The sequence below is a fragment of the Haliotis rubra genome, unplaced genomic scaffold, assembly GCF_003918875.1.
Source record: "Haliotis rubra isolate DU_JTF1 unplaced genomic scaffold, ASM391887v1 Scf615, whole genome shotgun sequence".
NCBI classification, from domain to species: Eukaryota; Metazoa; Mollusca; class Gastropoda; order Lepetellida; family Haliotidae; genus Haliotis; species Haliotis rubra.
Window position 1 is genome coordinate 549,702 of NW_025767319.1, and position 20,961 is coordinate 570,662.

At 40.3% G+C, this 20,961-nt stretch overlaps 1 protein-coding gene and 1 long non-coding RNA gene across 4 annotated transcripts in view; one reads left to right on the forward strand and one right to left on the reverse strand.

Annotated features, from left to right (window-relative positions):
- The window catches only part of LOC124256034 (hydroxyacylglutathione hydrolase, mitochondrial-like), a 44,201-nt gene extending 28,815 nt beyond the window's left edge, over nucleotides 1-15,386 (forward strand). For all 3 annotated transcript variants that reach the window (XM_046689962.1, XM_046689959.1, XM_046689960.1), the window contains exons 6-9: nucleotides 3,307-3,410; nucleotides 3,601-3,702; nucleotides 4,507-4,586; nucleotides 14,286-15,386. In XM_046689962.1, coding sequence (XP_046545918.1) covers nucleotides 3,307-3,410; nucleotides 3,601-3,702; nucleotides 4,507-4,586; nucleotides 14,286-14,415 — 416 coding nt within the window. In that variant the 3' untranslated portion in view covers nucleotides 14,416-15,386. The remainder of the gene's footprint in view (nucleotides 1-3,306; nucleotides 3,411-3,600; nucleotides 3,703-4,506; nucleotides 4,587-14,285) is intronic.
- On the reverse strand, nucleotides 15,320-19,620 carry LOC124256035. The gene is made up of 2 exons (XR_006892806.1): nucleotides 19,485-19,620; nucleotides 15,320-18,500 (listed from the first exon to the last, which is right to left on the reverse strand). It is a non-coding gene; the product is annotated as an uncharacterized LOC124256035 (long non-coding RNA).
- Between the last annotated feature and the right edge of the window lie 1,341 nt (nucleotides 19,621-20,961).

Here is a 20,961-nt window from a genome sequence, read left to right on the forward strand (position 1 = left end):
TAACTCTAACAGGGCTCCAGATAATTTTTCAGCATCAGGAGTACGTACTCCTTATTATTTTGTCAATACAGGAGTACTGGAAAACCTTAAGAGTACTGAATGGAATTTAATGGAGTGTCAGTAATCTTGTGTTTCGTTTCATATATGCACCACAACATTGCTACTCTTGTGTAAACAGGTGAATACACAATAAAACAAACAATTTTCAGATAAATACGCCTGTAAATGACTCTAAGACCCTACACCATTGCTGTGGTGCTGTGATCTGCTCACGCTTTTAAACTATTTCCTACCGTGATCGCAGGCATATTTTTATCCATTACATATGCCGATACAGCTCCTTTATCTGGAGCCCTGCTCTAACGTGAGTCTCATTCACATGTACATCAATCCACACCAACAACAATTATAAAGTGTAATAACAATAATAAAGTGTAATGTAGTGACATCAAGCAGAAATTTAAGTACACAAGAATTATTGGACATACATTTATTAGATCAAGCCCACTGAGCTCCAGAAGTAGAAATGTCTACATTAACTAGTTCATGGTAGAACATCAACTTGGTATTGAACAGATCTTGTTGGCTGTTGCTTTAAGAAAATCAAGGGTTCTTTTCAACACTTTACCTAAGCAACAATAAATCAAACACATGGTCAGTATATCTGTATTTTCCTTCAAATCAAACAGAATAAGTAGGAGGTCAAATTTCACATTATGGATATATCGACACTTTTCTTAAAATAGGCTAACCTGGGTAATGTTTGTGTAGGGGTCAAACTGTTCTTGGGAGATGTTGTTTGTGTAGGGAGTCACACTGATTTTTGTGTAGGGTCAAACTATTCCATGGAGATGTTGTTTGTGTATGGGTCAAACTATTCCATGAGATGTTCCTAGTTTGTGTAGGGTCATACTGTTCTAGTGTGATGTTGTTTGTGTAGGAGTCACACTGTTCTAGTGTGATGTTGTTTGTGTAGGAGTCACACTGTTCTAGTGTGATGTGTTTCTTGTGTAGGGAGTCACACTGTTCTAGTGTGATGTTGTTTGTGTAGGGGAGTCACACTGTTCTAGTGTGATGTTGTTTGTGTAGGGAGTCACACTGTTCTAGTGTGATGTTGTTTGTGTAGGGAGTCACACTGTTCTAGTGTGATGTTGTTTGTGTAGGGAGTCAAACTGTTCTAGTGTGATGTTGTTTGTGTAGGGGTCAAACTATTCCATGGAGATGTTGTTTGTGTAGGGGTCAAACTGTTCCATGATGTTGTTTGTGTAGGGGTCAAACTATTCCATGGAGATGTTGTTTGTGTAGGGGTCAAACTATTCCATGGAGATGTTGTTGTTTGTGTAGGGGGTCAAACTATTCCATGGAGATGTTGTTTGTGTAGGGGTCAAACTGTTCCATGGAGATGTTGTTTGTGTAGGGGTCAAACTATTCCATGGAGATGTTGTTTGTGTAGGGGTCAAACTATTCCATGGAGATGTTGTTTGTGTAGGGGTCAAACTATTCCATGGAGATGTTGTTTGTGTAGGGGTCAAACTATTCCATGGAGATGTTGTTTGTGTAGGGGTCAAACTGTTCCATGGAGATGTTGTTTGTGTAGGGTCAAACTATTCCATGGAGATGTTGTTTGTGTAGGGGTCAAACTATTCCATGGAGATGTTGTTTGTGTAGGGGTCAAACTATTCCATGGAGATGCTGTTTGTGTAGGGGTCAAACTATTCCATGGACATGTTGTTTGTGTAGGGGTCAAACTATTCCATGGAGATGTTGTTTGTGTAGGGGTCAAACTATTCCATGGAGATGTTGTTTGTGTAGGGGTCAAACTATTCCATGGAGATAGGGGTTGTTTTCCATGGAGATGTAGTTTGTGGGGTCAAACTATTCCATGGAGATGTTGTTTGTGTAGGGGTCAAACTATTCCATGGAGATGTTGTTTGTGTAGGGGTCAAACTATTCCATGGAGATGTTGTTTGTGTAGGGGTCAAACTATTCCATGGAGATGTTGTTTGTGTAGGGGTCAAACTATTCCATGGAGATGTTGTTGTTTGTGTAGGGTCAAACTATTCCATGGAGATGTTGTTTGTGTAGGGGTCAAACTATTCCATGGAGATGTTGTTTGTGTAGGGGTCAAACTATTCCATGGAGATGTTGTTTGTGTAGGGGTCAAACTATTCCATGGAGATGTTGTTTGTGTAGGGGTCAAACTATTCCATGGAGATGTTGTTTGTGTAGGGGGTCAAACTATTCCATGGAGATGTTGTTTGTGTAGGGGGTCAAACTGTTCCATGGAGATGTTGTATTTGTAGGGGTCAAACTATTCCATGGAGATGTTGTAGTAGGGTCAAACTATTCCATGGAGATGTTGTTTGTGTAGGGGTCAAACTGTTCCATGGAGATGTTGTTTGTATTTTTGTAGGGGGTCAAACTGTTCCATGGACATGTTGTTTGTGTAGGGGGTCAAACTATTCCATGGAGATGTTGTTTGTGTAGGGTCAAACTATTCCATGGAGATGTTGTTTGTGTAGGGGTCAAACTATTCCATGGAGATGTTGTTTGTGTAGGGGTCAAACTATTCCATGGAGATGTTGTTTGTGTAGGGGTCAAACTGTTCCATGGAGATATTGTGTTTGTGTAGGGGTCAAACTGTTCCATGGAGATGTTGTTTGTGTAGGGGTCAAACTATTCCATGGAGATGTTGTTTGTGTAGGGGTCAAACTGTTCCATGGAGATGTTGTGTAGGGGGTCAAACTGTTCCATGGAGATGTTGTTTTGTGTCAAACTGTTCCATGGAGATGATGTTTGTGTAGGGGTCAAACTGTTCCATGGACATGTTGTTTGTGTAGGGGGTCAAACTGTTCCATGGAGATGTTGTTTGTGTAGGGGTCAAACTATTCCATGGAGATGTTGTTTGTGTAGGGGTCAAACTGTTCCATGGAGATGTTGTTTGTGTAGGGGTCAAACTATTCCATGGAGATGTTGTTTGTGTAGGGGTCAAACTGTTCCATTGAGATGTTGTCTTTGTAGGGGGTCAAACTATTCCATTGAGATGTTGTTTGTGTAGGGGTCAAACTGTTCCATGGGCATGTTGTCTTTGTAGGGGTCAAACTATTCCATGGACATGTTGTTTGTGTACGGGGTCAAACTGTTCTATGGAAATGTTGTCTTTGTGTAGGGTCAAACTATTCCATGGACATGTTGTTTGTGTATGGAGATGTTGTTTCTGTAGTCAAACTTTCTGGAGATGTTGCTGTAGAGCATGTTCCATTCAAGCTGTCGGAGATGGTGTGAAATATGATGTTGTTGTTGTAGGGGACACACTGTTCCAAGGTGGCTGTGGGAAATTCTTTGAAGGGACAGCAGAGCAGATGCACAAGGCCTTGATAAAGACCTTGTCTGTACTGCCACAGGAAACAGTGAGTGACCTATTTCCATATCATACTATCTTCCGCCACCTGAGCAGCACAGATATCCTGTAACACTACTGAATCAGAATGAAACTACAAACAAGTTTGGATTCTTTCATAATTGATTCCAGAAGACGAACTCGAGTTAATCCTTGCACAAAATGACACAAGTACCGTTTGACTCCCTATGTGATTACAGAAGGTGTACTGTGGCCATGAGTACACAGTGTCGAATCTGAAGTATGCCGCCCATGTGGAACCAGCAAGTGAGGCAGTGGCAAGCAGGCTGGCCTGGGCTCAGGTAGGTCGCTGAAACAGTGGGGATTGTGTGTTTAGGTGGGTGTGATGTGCAACTTCAGCTGGGACTGGTATGTTATTGTAGTTAGGACTGGTATACAGCTGTAATTAGGACTGGTATGCAAATAGTTGGGTCTGGTATGCAAATAGTTGGGTCTGGTATGCAAATAGTTGGGTCTGGTATGCACCTGTAGTGGGGCTGGTATGCACCTGCAGTGGGGCTGGTATGTACCTGTAGTGGGGCTGGTATGCACCTCCAGTGGGGCTGGTATGTACCTGTAGTGGGGCTGGTATGTACCTGTAGTGGGGCTGGTATGTGACTGTGGTGGGGCTGGTATGCACCTGTAGTGGGGCTGGTATGTACCTGTAGTGGGGCTGGTATGTGACTGTAGTTGGGCTGGTATGTACCTGTAGTGGGGCTGGTATGCACCTGTAGTGGGGCTGGTATGTACCTGTAGTGGGGCTGGTATGTGACTGTGGTGGGGCTGGTAGGCACCTGCAGTGGGGCTGGTATGTGACTGTAGTGGGGCTGGTATGTGACTGTGGTGGGGCTGGTATGTACCTGTAGTGGGGCTGGTATGTGACTGTAGTGGGGCTGGTATGTACCTGTAGTGGGGCTGGTATGTACCTGTAGTGGGGCTGGTATGCACCTGCAGTGGGGCTGGTATGTGACTGTAGTGGGGCTGGTTTTATGACTGTAGTGGGGCTGGTTTTAAGACTGTAATGGTATGTAACGGTAGTTGGAACCAGTGTTGGAACCAGGGGACATATCTGACCCCTTTTGAAACCAGTCATCTCTCCGTTACAGAATCAGAGAGCCAAGCGTGAAGCAACAGTGCCATCCACAATTGGAGAAGAGATGCTTATAAATCCTTTCATGAGAGTCAGGTATGCCCCTACTGCACAAAGCTCCACAAATCCCCACTGTCCTGAAGTCCCGGCAGTATTTTACACATATAACCTCTGCTGTAATGAACAATAACCCCTGCTGTACTCAACACAGAGCCCTGCTACAGTCAGCACAAATCCCGACTGGGCTAATCACAAAGCCATGTTGCTATTATGATAAGGGTCTTGGGTCCAAGTGATGGTTCCGGTGAAACACCTTATCTAACTGGCGTGCTGGTCTGCTTGGGGGAATTAACTCAGCAAAAGAGTCCGAAGTCACAAGAAGCTAATCACAATTTTATTTACAAGAACGGAGTAACATGGGGTGGCCACAGAGAGTCGGTACAACCCTCTGGGCTGAGGGCTAGAGCTGACCTGTGTTGGGAGTCTAAACCCTACTCATGGACAAATGAAGATAGAGACATTTTATCTACAATTAAAACAATAAAGAGATTATGATTGGTTGACTGATACAAAAAAATGGGTGTAACCTACATTAGCCTATCAAATACAGAATATACTAAATGGGGTGGGTCCTTCAATGACCAGACAGGGCAATCACTCTTAATCCTTGTTAATCCTAGTTTAACTGGCACTAATCTCGATGGCACTTTTACTGGATGCTTGATGCTTACCTGGGCTAGATCTCAATGAGCCTAATCTGATGTGTCAATTACAGGTGCTTGGATTACAATAGATGCATTTAATCGTCTGGTCATAACTCTGAATTACTGAAAGGGTTGCTAACAGCTTGAGTCCTCAATACCTTAGGCTAGGATTTTATCTTGGATATCTGTGAAATTGTGTAGCCGTAATTTATACCTTTTTCAATAGTATGTCTGTGAGATGAGTTTTACAACTTTTGACTGGAGTCTTTCTCTAAGCTATTACTAATATTCTATATTTATATTTTCCTAATATCTGAATCCTAATATATTGCTTGTAGTGGTAATAATGAATAATGAATTTTATATGAATTGTTATCCACTATTATGATAAGGGTCTTGGGTCCAAGTGATGGTTCCGGTGAAACACCTTATCTAACTGGCGTGCTGGTCTGCTTGGGGGAATTAACTCAGCAAAAGAGTCCGAAGTCACAAGAAGCTAATCACAATTTTATTTACAAGAACGGAGTAACATGGGGTGGCCACAGAGAGTCGGTACAACCCTCTGGGCTGAGGGCTAGAGCTGACCTGTGTTGGGAGTCTAAACCCTACTCATGGACAAATGAAGATAGAGACATTTTATCTACAATTAAAACAATAAAGAGATTATGATTGGTTGACTGATACAAAAATGGGTGTAACCTACATTAGCCTATCAAATACAGAATATACTAAATGGGGTGGTCCTTCCAATGACCAGACAGGGCAATCACTCTTAATCCTTGTTAATCCTAGTTTAACTGGCACTAATCTCGATGGCACTTTTACTGGATGCTTGATGCTTACCCTGGGCTAGATCTCAATGAGCCTAATCTGATGTGTCAATTACAGGTGCTTGGATTACAATAGATGCATTTAATCGTCTGGTCATAACTCTGAATTACTGAAAGGGTTGCTAACAGCTTGAGTCCTCAATACCTTAGGCTAGGATTTTATCTTGGATATCTGTGAAATTGTGTAGCCGTGATTTATACCTTTTCAATAGTATGTCTGTGAGATGAGTTTTACAACTTTTGACTGGAGTCTTTCTCTAAGCTATTACTAATATTCTATATTTATATTTTCCTAATATCTGAATCCTAATATATTGCTTGTAGTGGTAATAATGAATAATGAATTTTTGTATGAATTGTTATCCCATGATAACTTCCCCACTGTTCGAAAAAGTTTGGTCCCCAAACTTGGACAATAAAAAAAATTTCTTAGATGGACAATGGTATAAACTTAGTTGATGGACAATGGTAGAATAGTAAATGGTAATTAGATTGTCTCTTTGGTACTGGGGCACAAGTTCCTTCTGCTGTCATCTGGTCGCCTGGATGTGGAATCGGGCTTGTCATGGCTCTGTGTACTGGTTCTTATGTTTCCAGGAGGCCTTGTGATGGTTCCACATCCTGATTTTGGAGTTGACTTCTCCATTATCCCATGCAGACAGATGATTTACATGAAAAATTCAAAACAAAAGAGAGTTAGCTTGCTGCCAACAATATACATGTAACTATTTTGGTTTGTGCGGAATAATGCACATAAAGATACTTTTCCCGCAAATAAATTGTCTATTAGTGCATTGTAAGAGGTGACTTTTATGTATTGGAAGTCATGACCTGGAATAATGCATGGGCAGTTAATACAACGCATACATGGGGTGATAAACACATAAATGTCATGTATGAGCAAATATATATACATGTGCTTGTGCTTTTAACAAGTGCATTAGTTCATTGAATCCATACATATACATATTGTGTTAAGAACCATTTGTTAGGCAAACCTTGTTAATTTGATTGATTGTGTTAGTCTTTAAACATCTTAATTTGTTTAGGATTTTTTTTATTTTGTTTTATTTTATTTGATTTTAGGTTTAGGTTTACCTTGATTTATCAGTCTGAGCTTACTTCACCAGTTTTGGTTCATTGTAATTCAGCTCAGCCTGTACGCTTTGGCTGACTTTTGGTTTACAGCATTTTGCACATTATTGTTTGTGCAGTGCTTATTTTTGCTTCCATTTCAGCATTGGTTAAGTTTGTTCACCGGTACGGCTTATTTCGCTTCGCTTCGCGCTGCTGTATATATTATTCCATCAAGCCGATTTATTTCAAGGTTTGTTTAAGGCTGGCTAAGTTTGTATAAGTTCACTTTGCTTTTGAGATTGGTTGATCAGATCAATGCTCAAAAGTTGTTGTGATGCAAATAACTCAGATGATCAGGCTGATGCCATTTGTTCACAACTAGTGTCATCAGGTAACACAATGTGAAATGACTTGACACAAAATTACCTACCTAGAGCTTAACAGTGCAGTTTATTGAGGAGACCTTGTACCTTTTGCAGGTATATGGCTATCTGGCACCACAGGTAAATATCGAGTGAATATTGATATGGTATGTCGGGTCTGTGACATTCGTAGTGATACACAGTATTCAAATGTGTACATGCCATTAGGTAATGTTGTACGCCTGATTCATAGATTGGATATACATCTGATCAATCTCATCTCCAGGGTCGTTAGTTTCGAACCACTTACAGAGATCATTCCAGCTGTCATTGATGTACTCTTGTATGAGTTGGGGAGGAACAGATTCAAAATAAGTTGTTTGGACACGAGGATCATTTTTGTCGTGAGCTATACAAGACCTTGACATAGCAGTCTCCTTGAACTATTTCTATGCCCACAATTCTCTTTACGCCTTTATCGATTCTCGTAGGTGCCTTGGTACCATTGGATATGGTTCGACGCCTAATTCTGGTTCCATAGTGGTCGATTGCTGTTTGAAATTCTTTGACAGCACATTGACTGATTGATTGTCTTGTGCTGACTCTCTTTGGTTAAAGAATTTGTGATTTTTCAGTGGGTCGCCATTCGCTTTCCTAATATATTTTTCTTGACATGAAATTTCTTCGAATTGAGTCCGGAATGGTGCTGCCATATTCCCATGTGTTTCCTCTTTCTGGATCTGTCCATTTCACCCTGTAGTATATTTTGTTGTTCGCCTCTTGGAAGCAAGAATTGAGTGAATGTCATCAGATTGAAAAACCTTGGCGCCATTGCTTGACGCTGGTTGTTGTGCTGGTTGTTGAACCTGACTTGATCCTGATTGTGGCCTTGACTTTGGCTGATGATGTTTGCTGTTCAGTCCTCTTTTTCCCTTGTTTGTATTTCCTTCTTCTTGGTGGGGTTACTTGGACCTGGGGGCTCTTGTTTCTTGTTTGGAACAGTTGTACTTGGTCCTGCTGAGCTTTCCTGAATTCCTTTCTTCTCTTGATTAGGATTCCTTGGATTTCCTGCCTTAGTTTTTGAATTGACTTCCTTACCTTTAGGTGATTGATCCTGGGTTGCTTGTTGACTCTGCATTATTGCTGTCAAGTTGTGGATAGCTCATTGGTTCCTCATTGTCATCTATGATGTCTGAATCCATATTGTTGCTGTTGGTGAGGTATGGTTCTGGAGGATACCGTGGACCCATCAGCTGGATCGTAAATATGGCTTCAAACGGTTGGCATGGACCAATGGTTTGTGCACTTCACGTCAGAACTTCTCGCGTAGTAGTTTGTAGGTGAAATTTGGACCTAAATGAACAATGTAATAACTGCCATACCACTTTTTGGTTAACTTGTTGCAGAGGCCTTTTTCTACTTTTGACAATATAGCCAAACTCTTTGACCTGGGGAGAAATCTGGCTCTTTAGCCTACGCATTGTATTGCTCAGAATACACCTCCTTTGCTCGAGCAGTGTTTTCAGCCGCAATAGTCCTTGTAATTTCTAGCTCCTCCTCAAGCAAATTTGAAAGATAGCTTTTGTTGTTGTGGCCTAAATTTTCCTTTGGAATTAATGAAACATCTTGTGGAGCTCATTTCTCGGTCGAATAGCATAACAAAAGGGGACTTTTGAGTTGATGAATTTGGAGCCATCCGATAGGCCATCATGATGCCTGGAAGAAACCGGGGCCAATCATTTTGAGTTTTGTTACAATAGGCTCTTAGTGATTGATTGATGTAGGAATTGAGCCTTTCTACACAGCTATTTGTTTGGGGATGGTATGGGCTGGTATGAGTGAATTTGATAGCCAAAAGTTCACAAATAGCCTTGATTAATTTTGACATGAAGTTCTGACCTCTGTCTGAAATTAAGGTCCTTGGAGCCATACCGACAAAATATTTCTCTCACGAGAACATCTGCTACCACCAGTGGCTTCTTGGGTTCTCAGGGGAAAGGCTTCACACCATCTAGATGCTGCATCGGTGATGACCAAAATGTGCTTGTAACTTGTCTGGTGTTGTTGGCAAGGGACCAAGGATGTCTACATGCCACCTGGTGAAGACCTCTTCCACAGGTAGTGGACGTAGGGGGGTGCCTTCTTTGCTGTGGTAATGCCTCTTGGTCTGTTGACACACTTCACATGTCTGGACATATGTTGTAATTTCGTGTACATCTTTGGCCAGTAGTATTTTGGTCTCATGGTGTTGTGCATCCTTTCCTTTCCATGGTGACAACCGCCAAACTCAGAATCGCGGTAGGATCTCAGGACCCGGTTCCTGAGAGTTCTTGGAACTGGCGAGCTGTTTAATGAATTTGTCTGCATGACCCTTCTGTCTCTGTGGAACAAATCTGTATAGGATTCTTCATCTATTTCAAAGTTGCCTGCTTCAATAAGGATCTTTGGCGGTCCTTTTCATTTTCTGAAGGACATCATTTTCTTTGTAGTCAAAAATTTTGTAAAATCTGGACAAATTCTTTGTAGATGACGAAGTTGGGATGTGCATTAATATTTACCTCAACCATTGTGGCTTGTGACATCATCACTTGTAGCATGTAATGCTGCAACAACGTTGCTGGTACTGTTTGGTAGTCCTCTTCATATTTCAAATGTGACAGACAAATGAGTTGTCTGTGATTCACTATCTAAGTGATTAATATTTTGGGATACAATCATCCTCAGTCTGGAGTTGATTGGGTGACCTGTGAGGATAATTATGGGCTTGCTGAATTGTTGGTATGGCCTCTTTGCTCAAGTGAAGTTACTGTAAAGACGGTTTTCAGCATCTTCTTCTGTTTGACTCTGACAGTTAATATTTTGCTCATATTCCCTGCGAGAGCGCATCGGCATTCCCGCTGGCTTTGCCGCCATGGCGAACAATATAAAAGTGTAGGTAGATAGTTCGAAAAGACCATCGCCTCTAACCTACCTGTGGCATCCTTGATGGATTTGAGCCATTTTAAGGCGATGTGGTCTGTGTAGACAGTGAATTTGGAATTTGCAAGGTATGGGCGAAATGATCTAATGGCTTCAACTAAAGCTAAACCTTCTTTTTCTGTGATGCTCCAATTCTTCGCACGTCGTGAAGAGCCTCTGCCTCCAAAAGCTATAGGATGTTCATTATTTTTCTCGCCCTTTTGACTTAAGACAAACCCTATGCTCATATCGCTGGCATCAGTTAAGCAGAAAAATTCTTTGTCAAAATCTGATAAGCCAGAACAGGTGTGTTACACATAGCACTTTGGAGTGTGTTGAAAGCCTGATCACACCCAAGTGACCACTGGAACTTTGGTTTCCCATCAGTTTCTGCCTCTGAATGCTTTTAACAATGCATTCAATGGCAGTGCTATTTTCAAGATAATCTTTCACATACTTTCTGTAAAAAGTTTGTGAGGCCTAAAATGAGCGTAACCTGTTTTGTGATTTAGGTATCGGAAGTTTTAATTGCTTCTCGACCTTTTGTCATCAACTTGAACACCTCCACATGATAAAACATGACCAAGAAATGAAACCTTGTCTGTTGCAAAATTGCATTTTGATGGCTTCAGTGTTAATTTTGCCTGTTTGAGATAGTAAAAGACTTGCTCCAAATGTTGGAGATGTTCTTCAAAGTTTTGCTGTAGATTATCAAATCATCAATGTAAATCAACGCAACTTTGAAAAGCTTATTTTAGCACTTTGCTCATGAGTTGTTGAAACAAAGTGGAGAATTAGACAAACCCTGGGGCAAACGCTTGAATTGATAAAGGCCTTGATGGGTGACAAAGCAGTTTTATGCTTTGAGTCTTCGTGGTAATGGCACTTGAAGAAAGCCATTGGCAAGATCTAGCGTGGAAAAATTGTAGCTTGGCTATTGCCGATGTGATCAACAACATCGCCAAAAAATCAGGAGTGGCCATGACATGGGTAATGTGACAGAATTTAATTTTCTGTAGTCACAAACAAATCTATATGAGTCAAATACACGCTTTTAACTAAGATGATGGGGGCTGAATACATTGAAGTGGACCTCTATTAAATCATATTTGAGAAAATCTTCAACAAGTTCTTCTGTGACTTTTTTTTGGAGATGAGGAGACTGGACGATAAGGCCTACACTTCAACAGGGGATGGTTGCCCGTGTCAATGGCATGCCTTCGCATGTCAGTTTTCCCTAAATCTGCAAGGCTTGTGGAAAACATGTCTCTGTTTTGTCCTAAAACCCGAGTAGTCTTTTGTTGTTGGCCTGACGTTAGTTGTGTGTCTTGGTCAAGTCAAATCCTAAGTCTTGAGCAATTTTGACGTAATCCCTAGTCATTGTTCTGTTGTCCTAATGTCAGTGTTAACTGAATTTATTAAAGGTTGGTCACAGTCAATTTCAAAGATAGAGTGGCTGTCAATGTAACTAAATTTTTCCTACAACTGTACCCTTATCTCAAACTTTTTCTTCTTGGGAAGGATTCATGCTTTCAAATGTAGCGCAGTTTTCTTATGCACTTTCGAGAGGGTCCTACCACCCGCTACTTCAGAATGAGCAGTGAGGGAGGCAATTGGTTCAATGAGGATGAAGGAATCATTGTTTGCCTCAGGCAGTCTTACCTTGAAATGAATTTCACTCTGAGGGGATATATCTGATCTATTGTTTTGCTAATCCACAAATTTCTTGATCTGGATTGGCAATGAAATTGATATACTGCCTATCTGAGGTGCTGTTGCCTATTATGAGGGAATGGCAGCTATAATCTAAGACTGCATCGTTGTCATTGAGGAAGTTCTCACCTAGTAGGACTGACTTAGGTAATGAGGGCAGGACATAGAATTTTTGTGAAAATTCTTGATCTTCAATGACAAAATCTAACACAACTGAACCCAACACCTTGTGCAATTCTCGGCCAACACCTTGAATTTGTGTATGTGACTGTGGTGGGGCTGGTATGTACCTGTAGTGGGGCTGGTATGTGACTGTAGTGGGGCTGGTATGTACCTGTAGTGGGGCTGGTATGTACCTGTAGTGGGGCTGGTATGCACCTGCAGTGGGGCTGGTATGTGACTGTAGTGGGGCTGGTTTTATGACTGTAGTGGGGCTGGTTTTAAGACTGTAATGGTATGTAACGGTAGTTGGAACCAGTGTTGGAACCAGGGGACATATCTGACCCCCTTTGAAACCAGTCATCTCTCGTTACAGAATCAGAGCCAAGCTTGAAGCAACAGTGCCATCCACAATTGGAGAAGAGATGCTTATAAATCCTTTCATGAGAGTCAGGTATGCCCTTACTGCACAAAGCTCACAAATCCCCACTGTCCTGAAGTCCCGCAGTATTTTACACATATAACCTCTGCTGTAATGAACAATAACCCTGCTGTACTCAACACAGAGCCCTGCTACAGTCAGCACAAATCCCGACTAAGCTAATCCACAAAGCCATGTTGCTATTATGATAAGGGTCTTGGGTCCAAGTGATGGTTCCGTGAAACACCTTATCTAACTGGCGTGCTGGTCTGCTTGGGGGAATTAACTCAGCAAAAGAGTCCTAAGTCACAAGAAGCCAATCACAATTTTATTTACAAGAACGAGAGTAACATGGGGTGGCCACAGAGAGTGGGGTACAACCACCTCTGGGCTGAGGGCTAGAGCTGACCTGTGTTGGGAGTCTAAAGCCCTACTCATGGACAAATGAAGATAGAGACATTTATCTACAATTAAAACAATAAAGAGATTATGATTGGTTGACTGATACAAAAAATGGGTGTAACCTACATTAGCCTATCAAATACAGAATATACTAAATGGGGTGGGTCCTTCAATGACCAGACAGGGCAATCAATCCTCTTAATCCTTGTTAATCCTAGTTTAACTGGCACTAATCTCGATGGCACTTTTTACTGGGTGCTTGGATGCTACACCCTGGGCTAGATCTCAATGAGCCTAATCTGATGTGTCAATTACAGGTGCTTGGATTACAATAGATGCATTTAATTGTCTGGTCCATAACTCTGAATTACTGAAAGGTTGCTAACAGCTTGAGTCCTCAATACCTTAGGCTAGGATTTTATCTTGGATATCTGTGAAATTGTGTAGCCGTAATTTATACCTTTTTCAATAGTATGTCTGAGAGATGAGTTTTACAACTTTTGACTGGAGTCTTTCTCTAAGCTATTACTAATATTCTATATTTATATTTTCCTAATATCTGAATCCTAATATATTGCTTGTAGTGGTAATAATGAATAATGAATTTTATATGAATTGTTATCCCATGATATTGCACTTAACAAAACTGCTGCTGCACTCCCCAAAAATCACCCCTGCACTCAACACAAAAACAAGCTGTATTTGTCATGAAAACCAGGTTTCAGGGTAAATCGACACTCTTTCATTGGACTATAGCAGATAACCAGAACTTTTAAAAGACAAATTATTTTTCTTCTCAAAATGATTTTGTGTAATGTTTTAATTGGCAGCAGTTCACAAACCAAAATACTTAGCAAAGTGTAAGAGACCGACTGTATTTCAGTGATTGCATTCTGCTGTAACTTACCAGATAGCTTGTGGCCCTTTGGCATCTTTTGGCTGATACCTGTTTCTTCAGGGCTGACATTACACAAATATATAATTTTGTTTTGCTTTCTCTTAAAAAAAATGCATAATGCCAAATATAAATTTCATTAACAACCTTAATGCTTTAATGCATCACTGTATGTATGTGGAAGTCTTAGATACATGCCTAACACATATATGTCAGAACTAAGACCTGATACCCACAACAATGTTTGGAATGGTCATTTCTCCTGTTTGTGTAGTGAGGCCAGTGTGCAGACCCACTGTAAGGAGACTGACTCTGTCAAGGTGATGGCCTTCCTCAGGAATGAGAAGAACCAGTTTCTGACCCCCAGTATAATGGCACCATGGACTGATCTCCACACACTGTGATGGACAATGCAACCCATTACAGCATCTATGCTCCACTGTTCCTCAAGATGCTAGAATTTCAATTCAGCTTCTAATATAACAATGAAACAAATATATTCAGCAAATACCTTGGAATCTTTTTACATTGGGTGTTAATTGTTATCCTAATGGCAGATGACAGGTGGAGAAAGAGCTCTGATTAATTACTGTAATCATGTGGATGGGAGTGGCAATGCAAATATTTACAATGTATGTATTCTAAATCATTTATGTTAAAAAATGTTACTATTTCAGCTTTACAAGGCCAAGTTCACACAAAAATAACCCTATTTACTTCATAACCCATGGGTTTACCGGTAACTCTGGCTTGTTTGCCTCACAAAACAAAGGCCTCATGATGGCCTGGCATTTCAACTTTCTGTTGAGCATTCTAAAATTGGAGAAAAATGAGCATATCTTTTCACTCATTACTTAATTCCCAAATTGCATCTTGTTTCATATCAGAAAATATTCATTTTTGAGCATACACTTCCCCTATAAATCATGTTTAGTTTCTGCTGTTAAATGTAGCCGCTGTCAACAGTTTAGTCTGTCTCACAGTCCTGAACCACATTATTTCCCCTTCTACCTGGCCCTTTCTGCAATGCTAAAATATTGCTGATGTGACGTTAAATTTTAACTCACTCACTCACTGCAATGCTGAAGCCCTAAATGAAGCATTTCTAGATTTCTTCTGAATCTCTGGTCTCCCTGGGGCTCCTTTTCAATTTAAATGTGTTTGTTACTATCAAAATGATATATATTCAGAGAATAAGTGCTAGTCCGTCAACAGCTGTGACGTGCATGTGTCGAGAGATGCAGACACCAGATAAATGCTTGATTCATGCACAGGTAATGAGGATGTGACTTTGTATACATATATATCATGGTTTTGATGATTTTATTTTACTCATAAAACACAAAGAGTCATATTAAAGACATAAAATAAACAATTGACTGTGCTTGTCTATCACTTCTCCCCTGGAGCCACAGAGGAGAGAGTCCACTACCAACAAAGTAATGGAAGACAGAGCTTCATTACTCAACAACAAACTTTCATCATGTTGATATGGAAACAAATCATTCTGTATCAATATAACATCATACAGATATATCAGTATGTATTCAGAAAAGAACATGACCAATGTTCTTTCAGCAATGTATTAGCAATGACTTCAAACATAGTATCATTGAAGGTAATTGAAACAAGGTCCTCGGTGCAACAAGCGAAAAGTTTCACCCACAAGGCTACGAAGAGCCACATTTTTAATGATAATGTACTTATTTGACAGAATCATTACATTTTGACAACATGTGTATTCAACAGATCCTCACAAACACTAGCCATTTCACAGCAAGCATTGCCAAGTGATATAGGGATCTCTTTCTCACCTGTAGAGACATTATACATGTGATTTGGTTGGGTATTTAAAGATGACCACCTACAAAAGATTTATGTGTGGTCATGGATGTCTGGAAGAACATCACATACAACATATACTGCCGCTCTAATATTTGCCAGTATTTACACAGGAAAAATATGTCACCGGGTCATTATGTAATATATTAATGAAGTTCAGGAAAACCATAAGAGCTCAAGTGCAAATATCAGCTCCAGATTGTTATTTACATCATCTTGACAGCAGTATTGACATTTTGATCTTACTGAGACATAAGTCAGAATGACTTCATGGTAGAAAATATGTCATACACCTGGGTAATTGAAGATTTTTTGGCGTCATTTGACAAATGTGATTTTCTAAGACTGTGATTATGATCAATGCATTTTCCTGAAGGTGATCTCAAGAATGTGTAAATAATGTGTAATAATGAAATTATCACACTCTTCTGAGTACTGATCTTACAAAATACTGTATGTAAGACCTGATACATTGCTCTCAAGCTCAGGATATACAAGACTTCAGATACTTGTTTCATAGAAGCTGTATGACACACACAATTTTCTAATACTCTCTATACATAAAATATGTAGATGTACAATAGAAGAAAGCACAAGGACCTCACTGCCAACTTATTTCTAATGACTGGATATTATACATCAATCTGCATGGGATGCATACCTGCCACTTCTCAGTACATAACTTGAGTTTCAAGATATTCAACCTATTATATATCAAGCTCTCCAATCAAGACTAAATAATTTCAAGTCAAATCCAAGTTTTAATGCGGAAACAAATTTGAACAAAAATGATTGTTTTCCACCTTGGATTGTACTGTAATGCTAATTAAGTGTTAAACATTAGAATGTATATTTAGCAGTGGTGAATATGAAACTCTAAAAGCCCATGAATACAGTCCTATATTACAACTGAATGAGTTGTGTCACTTTCCTTTTTGCATGTCTACAAACAGCTTTTCTAAGGCTTAGTGCACATCTCAAAACATCTTTATGGATTTCTGCATGTCTAGGAAGTTTTTTAGGCTTTCTGCTTGTCTAGAAACAGCTGTTTCCAAGGCCTGTGTTCCCTGCTTGAAAAGGATAGGGTTGTCAGTATTGTGTTGGCATACTGGAACATGTGCCTGATGTCTGGCTTGACCTCATGGTGTTGATGGCTTGAGATAATCCTGACAGTCTAAAGAAGTCTGCCTCAACCAGTATCTCTTGGAGTAATGCAGTCTGATTCCTGAGACTGTCTTAATGACCTTGTACCATCAATGCAAATAGTTCAAGATATGACTCTAAAATTGGTCCCATCTCGGTCAATAAAGTAGGAGCCCTCACCATCTTTCTGGACATGATGTCGCCCACTGAACATCAGTGCTAATAATGAATCTGGTTCTTTGGTTAAGCGTAACTGTTGATGTTGTATACTTCGATCCTCCAACATTCAACTCCACTTTGGTGTCTGTGAATCTATTCTGTTCTTCAATTCTTTTCAACTCTTCTTCCAGCTTCTTCCTCTGCATCAAATAATCCGTCAAGCCTCGCTTGAACTTGTCTACTTTCACATTAAGGTCATGTTCCCGCTCATCCAAGTCTTTTTCACGTTCTCTAAACCTCTTCTCTTGCACACCAAGCTCAGCCTTTGCTTTCCTACATCTTGCTCCAGTTGCTCTGCAGCTGCACTCTTTTGTCCTTGATGAGTTTCTCAACATCTTGGAACACATCATCTCGCTTTTGTCTTTACCAGAAACTGTACCTCCTCCTTCTCAAATGTATTCAAGGTTTCATCCAGTACCCGTGAACAGTTATGTTGTTGATGAGCTACCACAAGATTAGGACTGATGCCAGACAGACATGAGATCCTATGATGCAGAGGGTAAGGCTGTTTCCCCCTGTCTCCTCCAGAGACATAACATGACACTGATCCCGAAGTCTTTGCAGAACCTCAGACAGGTGTCCTTTGGCAGAGGAGAAAGAGTCCAAAGATGCTTGACTTGCAGTAGGGAGGAGGAAGTCCATGTCTCTTTATTAGTTTGTCAAGCAAACCTGGTACCTTCAAAGTCAGGAATGCACCAAAACTTCCAGCTGTAATTATTTCTTGTGAATCCAAAGTCCCAAAAACACTTCATTTTCATCTATCTTGACAGAGACCCATATCCGATGACCATGTTCCATTGAAACCCCAATAGATCTGCACAGCAGCAGTTCCAGAAAAATTGACATCCTCCCAGAAGAAGACCTGTATGAAATGCTGTTTGTTCACGCAGTCAATGTGGTCCAGGAGACAGACTGTCATATGAATGAAGTCAAGGTGTTTGTCTGCCAGAATGTATGAGTCTCCCTGCCCAGGAATGCGTGTACTTGGAGGAACATGGTCGTCTGTGCAGGTTGTAATCCTCCCTAGGCCATACCATGACACCAGCACCTTCCAGACAGATTCTCCCACAAAAATATTTTCTGTGTCATTGAATGAGCTTGTCATGGAAGGACATTTCCCTGTTTTCTGATGGTCATTCAGCAGGTCTTTGAGCTTACTTATCCATATATCAGCCACAGCATACTCCCATTCATCAGTCACACATGGAGGACCCTTCAGCAGTTTGCCCAGAACACGCACTTGGGTTGTACGGGAAACTGGAGCTCTTGGTAACGACATTCTTACCTGAGAAAGAAAAACAGATACACTGTGACAGGCCACTGAGCACAACATGAATCTTAAAAACAGACATTCTGCTGAAGCACTGGCAATTGGCATATACCTTCACAACTAAAAGAACTCAAAATCAGGAGTTATGAGCTCATGAATAGAAAACGTATATCAGGCTCTCTGGAGTCCCTCACACATCAGTAGATGTTTGTTGCATATGATGCCCGCCTAATGTACTACCACATACCTGATTATATACAAAGCTCAAGATAACTTGTTTAGCCATTACCTGAGTTATAATAAACACTCTTTTGGTATTGATAATTTTTTCTGTGGGTATTCAATATATTTCCCTCTTCTATGGTCCCATCTGCTGGATATTCACTTCAATGTATGTACTGTCCCAAGTGAATAAACTCATAACAGCACAACACATGACCTCAGGGAGCATCCATTTGATTTGCACAATAAACACAAAATGCTTGATGTTTTGGGAATTTTCCACAAAATATTTTGGTACAAGTATGAACATTTCTTTTGACACATTGGTCTCTATGTAGGATAAAACTACAACATAATCACGGTATGTATTTATTAAACATATTGTAGTTATTGTTATAACCATTGACCACAAACTGTTTATTTGGGCATATTTCTGACCATGTAGAAAAACATTTACAGTAAAAATACAGTTGGGTGGTCGGTTGCCACTTGTTGGAAGATTTTACGGGCACATCAGTGTATTTGAATAACAATGATTTGGGTCACAATGATTACCATGATTTGTGTAGCCAAGAATGCTGCGTTGATGTTATTTTCTGGTTGCTCATTATCACGCTGTAATCGCGCCATACGATGCAAGTAGTGATGAGTCACAATGATAACGCGCCTGACTTACGACATGTTATTGTAACTGATCCAATGAATCCTGTTATGTACAGCAGTCGAAGCCACTGACTGAAGATAACATACCAACAGGAAAACACGTTCTACTTTTACCTCTTTGATCGAATAATGATTGGTCAACACTGGGACTGTTAACTTGCCATGTTGACAGTGCGCAATAACAAATCAATCCACAAACCAAATGGGACGTTTTGCGAACCTCCCCTCTGGATTCATAACGCAGTTACTTCCCTTCGTTAACCAAAGGAGACAAGTCCATTTAACCATGTCATTTTGATAGTGGTTATTGCGTCATGAAAGTACCGCGTGTCTTTACCATTCTTACCGGGGTTATACCCCCGCAACGGGGTATATAGCGTTCATTCTGTCCGTCTGGCCGTCCGGCCGTCCTCCCGGAAACACAGTGCCAAATGTGTTTGATGGTTTTGTCCGGAGCATATCTCTTAAAGTTTACATGCTAGGTTCACCAAACTTCACACACATGTTAATCATTACCCATTGATGTGCCTTTTGCTGTTGTTTTCCGTTTCTTCAGAATTTTTTTTTTGCTGTTTCCATGGAAACACGACCTAGTGCCAAATGTGTTTGATGGTTTTGTCCGGAGCATATCTCTTTAAAGTTTACATGCTAGGTTCACTCAAACTTCACACACATGTTAATCATTACCCATTGATGTGCCTTTTGCTATTTTAAAGTTTCTTCAGAATTTGTTTTGTTGTTGTTTCAATGGAAACAGTGAAAAATGTGTTTGATGGTTACCTGGCCACAGCATATCATCGAAACTATACGTACTAGGGTTCACCAAACTTAATACCACAAGTTAATCCTGACCCACAGATATGCCATGTGCTAAAAAAAATAACAATCTTCATCTACGTCCACTTCATTGTGTGCAACATGAGACAGTCAAGTTCAATTGTATGTCAGGTTTACACGGGAAAAATATATTTCCATAAATTATTACTGTAATCAGTACATGGCAAAACCATTATCTAACATGTGTATAAAGTTTAGTAGAGTCAAGGAGAAAGTCTTGTGAGCTGCTGATCCTTGTCACATTATATATATCAATATCAGTCATTTCCATGTCCCAAAGTGGAAGTGGGGGTATGTGAGCTGTGCTCACTTCTACACTTGTTTAGTGTATGAGGTGTATAAGGTTACAGGTGTGTGCATTTCAAAGGGAAAAACATAGAATAAATCAGGCAAACGATGTTGATTATTTTCATACAGTTATATAAACTACCGGGCAAAAAGAAAGTTTATCACTTTTAAAGTAATTGTATAAAACAAAAATGCTGGTACACTACCGTACAGGTTTGAACCCAAGCAGAATACATTGGCCAAACCGCAACATGGTCCCGATAACAACGCAAATGTCCGTTGATGTCAAAACGTGAAAAACGAAATTTTGGTTACCTCCATTTTTGTATAAATCGCGTTTGGATCTGTAGAAACTAAACTAAATTCCAACTAAATACCAATCGATGACCCTTTCGGGGTAGTTTTTGCAAGCATTAGACCTCTTTGGAATGTAGGGAAGTGTCGCCAATAGTTAAAAAAATACTTT